Genomic DNA, 4,848 nt, shown 5'->3' with positions numbered 1-4,848 from the left:
CCTGTTTCTTCCCACTGCAACTATAGGACTTTAGGATATGATTGCACCTGGAACCATGGTTATGTTGCAGGCACTGTCGTTAATAATGAAACTGGCAATCTGGAGAGCAAAAAGAGGAATTTAAGAGCGGGAGTGGGGGAGTGGGATGAAGGATTAAGCCTTCTCCAGTTTTATATTCCTATATTAAGGAATGATTCTAGGAACAACTTGACTTACAAAAAATGATAACATTTTTGCAGATGAATTGCAGTGTTAAGTGTTTGGCATATGAGACTCAAATTCAGTAGAAAGCTAAGAGCTGCCCAGCTGAGATCTCATAAATTAAGATGCTGCTTTGCACACAACATGATATTAACTTACTCCCTTTAGGATGCCATCACCTTGAAACATTCTGTGGTTAGGAGGGATGATTTACTGAAATTTGAAAAAATCCCCTAAAGCAGAAGTCGCGACCTATGGCCTGCAGACTGGATGCAGCCTGCAAAACGATCCAGTATGGCCTGCAAAAGCTTAATGTGGCATGGGGAAGCCAGTGGTACAGAGATGCACTGTTCTGCCCATCCTCACTGCAGTGTTTCCTGCCACTGCAGAGCCTGCTACTCTACCACATCTGTGCTCACCCTTCTGCAGAGGGGCTAGAGATCAGCAGTGAGGTGCAAGAAGCTGACAACTCCAGGGGGTGGAGGCGTGGGGCCCATGGTGCCTCCTTAAATATCGATTATTGATATCAACCCCCAAAATCTCTATCAGTGCACCCCTACTGTTTAGCATTTCCAAATTACAGTATTTGGCAACAGAGAAGTTCTTATGCTGGTGCCACTTGTTAATGGAAGTGTGCTCTGTGGACATTAGGGTATTGAATCTTGGAATTTGTTTCTTTGTGGGTTTTTTAGGATTTATGTAAAGGGGGTTTCTCAAATACCCAACTTTAAGCCACTGAAATAAGACTTTATTCACATTTACACCATGGAACTAGAATTAATTAAGAAGAAGAAAGCTCAAATGATTTCTAGAATAGACCAGTACTAGGATAAACCAGCTAGTTGGAGTAGCTAGCTACAGGATGCTGTGGGTGAAAATGGAGACATAAATCTATGCTGAAATCTCTGTTTACAAGGCCAGAGCTTATAGCAGAGTCAGTAAATTTCTTTCATCTTTAGTTGCTGAGGTTCTACATAGGATGGTGTTTGAGTTGTTTAATAAATTCAAGACAAAATTGAAATACCAAACAGGCTTTAGTTTATAGTGTCCATGTATTATTCAGTGTATAATATTTTTCTACTAGGTTATTAAAGATTGTCTGATTAGGGTGGGTTTTCCTTTGTTTGCTTTATTTTCTCAAGTCTGTTTTTAGGAAGATCGGGGAGACTGCATGCATCTGATAAGGTAATGCTGCTATTTATTTGATATTCTACCTCAGAAACTGATCATTGATGAGAAGAAGTATTATCTGTTTGGGAGAAACCCTGATCTGTGCGATTTTACCATTGATCACCAGTCCTGCTCTCGGGTCCATGCTGCTTTGGTCTATCACAAACATCTTAAAAGGGTTTTCCTCATAGATCTTAACAGCAGTAAGTAACTTAAAGTTTAACCAGGGACAGTGTGGGGTGGTTTGTTTGTAAGTTGGATTTCAAAGATCTTCTGAAGAATGTTTGTGTGTGAAAGAAGATTGAATGACAGAAATCTTGTCACTCAGTAGAAATTTTATATCCGAGTACCAAAACATTCTTGAGTGTCCACAGAGCCATGGTATTTTCCATTTGCACATACCAGGTGCTAGGTGATGACAATCTGGATCAGCATCCTGAGGCTAGGTCAGGCTGGGGCTGGATAATGCTTATATATTCAGCTGGGTCTGAATAATTTCATAGTTTCATAGATTTAGGGTCGGAAGGGACCTAGTAGATCTTCTAGCCTGACCCCCCGCCAGGGCGGGAGAACAACAAAACCCCAAAACAAGAAAGGGACTCAAATGAGTCCAGCCAGGTAGGCATCCAGCCTCTTCTTAAAGACCCCCAGGGTAGGGGCCAGCACCACTTCCCTTGGAAGTTGGTTCCAGCTCCTAGCCGCCCTAACTGTGAAGTAGTTTTTGCGGATGTCCAATCTATACCTCCTCTCCATCAACTTGTGCCCATTACTCCTTGTTATGCCAGCGGGCGCTAGGGGAAACAGCGTCTCCCCCAAACCCTTCTGGTCCCCCCTAGTGAGTCTATAGACGGTCACCAGGTCCCCCCTCAGCCTTCTCTTGTGGAGGCTGAATAGGTTCAGGTCCCGCAGTCTCTCACTGTAGGGTCTGCCCTGTTGTCCCCGGATCATGCGGGTGGCCCTCCTCTGGACCCTCTCCATATTGTCCACATCCCTCTTGAAATGGGGCGCACAGAACTGGACACAATACTCCAGCTGTGGCCTGACCAGCGTCGCGTAGAGGGGGAGGATCACCTCCTTGGCTCTACTCGAGATGCACCTGTGGATGCACGACAAGGTCCGGTTAGCCCTGCCAACCATGACCTCGCATTGTCGGCCCATGTTCATCTTGGAGTCAATAATGACTCCAAGATCCCTTTCTGCCTCCGTGCTCTCAAGTAGGGAGTTCCCCATTGTGTAAGTGTGCTGCTGGTTCCTACTGCCCAAGTGCAGCACCCTGCACTTGTCCGTATTGAAACGCATCCTGTTCCTGTTAGCCCACCCCTGTAACCTATCCAGATCCTTCTGCAATCTCTCACTCCCTGCTAGCGTGCTCACCTCCCCCCAAATTTTGGTGTCATCAGCGAATTTAAACAGGTTACTTTCCACCCCATCATCTAGATCGCTGATGAAGAAATTGAACAGCGCAGGCCCCGAGCGCAGGCTTGTATTACTCATGTGACCCCTTTCTCATCTGGCATGAAATGCACAATTTTCTAGGCTCTGGAGTAGTTGAAGGAGAGGAAGAAGTTTCCTGGTTTCCTTCTTAACTACATCAGAAGTTTCTTCATAATTCTCATTGAAAGGGCATTACCATTCAGTAGGGCAGTTTTCCAAAAGGTGGAGCCCAGGGGAGGTCTGTTCTCTATGAAAAGGGTGGATATAGGTGGGTTACCGTAGAAGTTAAAGGAATCCTGAAATGGAATGGCACTTGTCACTTCTACTCCTGACTTGTTGGGAAGAGCTGACACTTCAGAGTCTGGGTGTTTGTCCAGTGCTTGAATGAAAGAGTTTGCTGTATGAAGTTACCTCAGTGACACACAACTCAAGGCACAGGTGCTGAATTTCTCGATAGCTAAGCTGGAATGTTGGAAATCCCAGACACGTCAGTGACAGCTAACCAACTGTTTCTTTTCCATTCTGATGTTCTCTTCAGCACATGGTACATTCTTGGGTCATATACGTTTGGAACCTCACAAACCCCAGCAGATTCCCATTGACTCCACGGTTTCATTTGGTGCCTCTACACGAGCATACACTCTGCGAGAGAAGCCTCAGACGCTGCCATCAGCAGTTAAAGGAGATGAGAAGATGGGCGGTGAAGATGAGGAGCTCAAAGGCTTGCTGGGCCTGCCAGAGGAAGAGACAGAGCTTGATGTGAGCACTGCAGAATATTGAGATTCTAGATCGGGTGGGCAGTTATTTGGGCCCAAGGGCCGTGTATGGAGTTATGCTGAGCTGTCACAGGAAGGTTATGCTCAGCTGTCACCACCTTTGTGGGGCTTTGGGTGGGCAGGGAGCTGTTTTTAGGAGTAGGGTAGGTGAAGCCAAGATCACTGAGCTAGGTCGCAGGGTGGTGACAGCTCAGGGCAGGGGCCCAGGCTGAACTGCGGTCTGCTCCCTGCCTGCTCCTGCCCTGTGGTGGGGTGTGTATGGGAGTGAGAGGCATGTTGTTGTGGGGAGGGAGGAGCTGCCTGGGCATTAGGTCCTGGGAGCCAGCCAGATGTGAGGGGAGGGGAGGGATCGGGAGGCAGGGGGCACGTGCACCAGAGCTTGCCTGGGTGGCGGGGTCTGGCTGTTTTCACGGTGCTCCACGTGGGGTTGAGCCCTACCTGGGGCAGCCCACACTGCGGACCCCCTGGCCTGGGCCTGGCCTGTGCACAGCTTCTGGTGGGTCTATTCCTGGTGCAGCTGCAGCCAGCTGGATGCTGCTCTGCTCCCCTCACCTTCAGCGTGAGCCACCTGGCTGTAGTTTCTCCCACCTGCCCACCCATAGCAGTGCAACAGGGGGCAGAATGGAGGTGAGGGGAGCAGAGCAGTTGCTCTTCACATTGGGTGGGCAGAGTGGGTGGAAGGCAGCCAGGAACTGAAGCTGGAGCCCCATGCACTGAGGCAAGAGCTTCCCGTCTGAACCTCCCCCTCTACTCAGAGGGGCAGAGGCAGGAGCAAGAGGAGGAGCCATCAATGGAGGCAAGAGGAACAGAACAGCCCTGCCAGCCTGTGCCCAGGTCACCACACTTAGCTTGCAGCATGGCAGTTCCTGGTGCAGCTGCAGCTGCAGCTGGCCAGGTGCTGTTCTGCTCCCCTTGCCTCCAGCGGCAGCTCCTCCTCCCACTCCTGCCCCTGCTGCACTGCTCCAGGTGGACAGAGGGGAAGCTTTGGCTGGGCATTTCCTGCCAGAGGCAAGGGGAGCAGAGCAGCACCGGGAGCAGCTGCACCAGAAGCTGCACATGCTGGTTAGGGCTTGGGCCAGTGGGCACAGGCAGGAATATGGCACAGGTGCCCAGCTGCGGGTCACATCCAGTTGGTTAGCAGGCTGTATGTGGCCCACAGGGCATATTTTGCCCACTCCTGTTCTAGATGGATGATATTCTTGTCCTTTAGTTAGTGATATTAGGTCTGTACATTTCCTGGTCTTGAAGGTTGTTTAAGAGGCATTTG

General features: G+C 49.3%; 1 protein-coding gene across 1 annotated transcript in view; it reads left to right on the top strand.

Annotated features, from left to right (window-relative positions):
• PPP1R8 (protein phosphatase 1 regulatory subunit 8) overlaps positions 1–4,848 on the top strand; it is a 55,764-nt gene that overhangs the window by 42,345 nt on the left and 8,571 nt on the right. The window contains exons 3-4 of the mRNA XM_019512112.1: positions 1,421–1,574; positions 3,344–3,564. Of these exons, the coding sequence (XP_019367657.1) occupies positions 1,421–1,574; positions 3,344–3,564 (375 nt within the window). The remainder of the gene's footprint in view (positions 1–1,420; positions 1,575–3,343; positions 3,565–4,848) is intronic.

This window comes from Gavialis gangeticus, unplaced genomic scaffold (assembly GCF_001723915.1).
Source record: "Gavialis gangeticus isolate Ggan-Ray unplaced genomic scaffold, GavGan_comp1, whole genome shotgun sequence".
Classification (NCBI taxonomy): Eukaryota; Metazoa; Chordata; order Crocodylia; family Gavialidae; genus Gavialis; species Gavialis gangeticus.
Note: the sequence above shows the minus strand (reverse complement) of the source record. Positions and strands in the feature narration are given on the sequence as shown.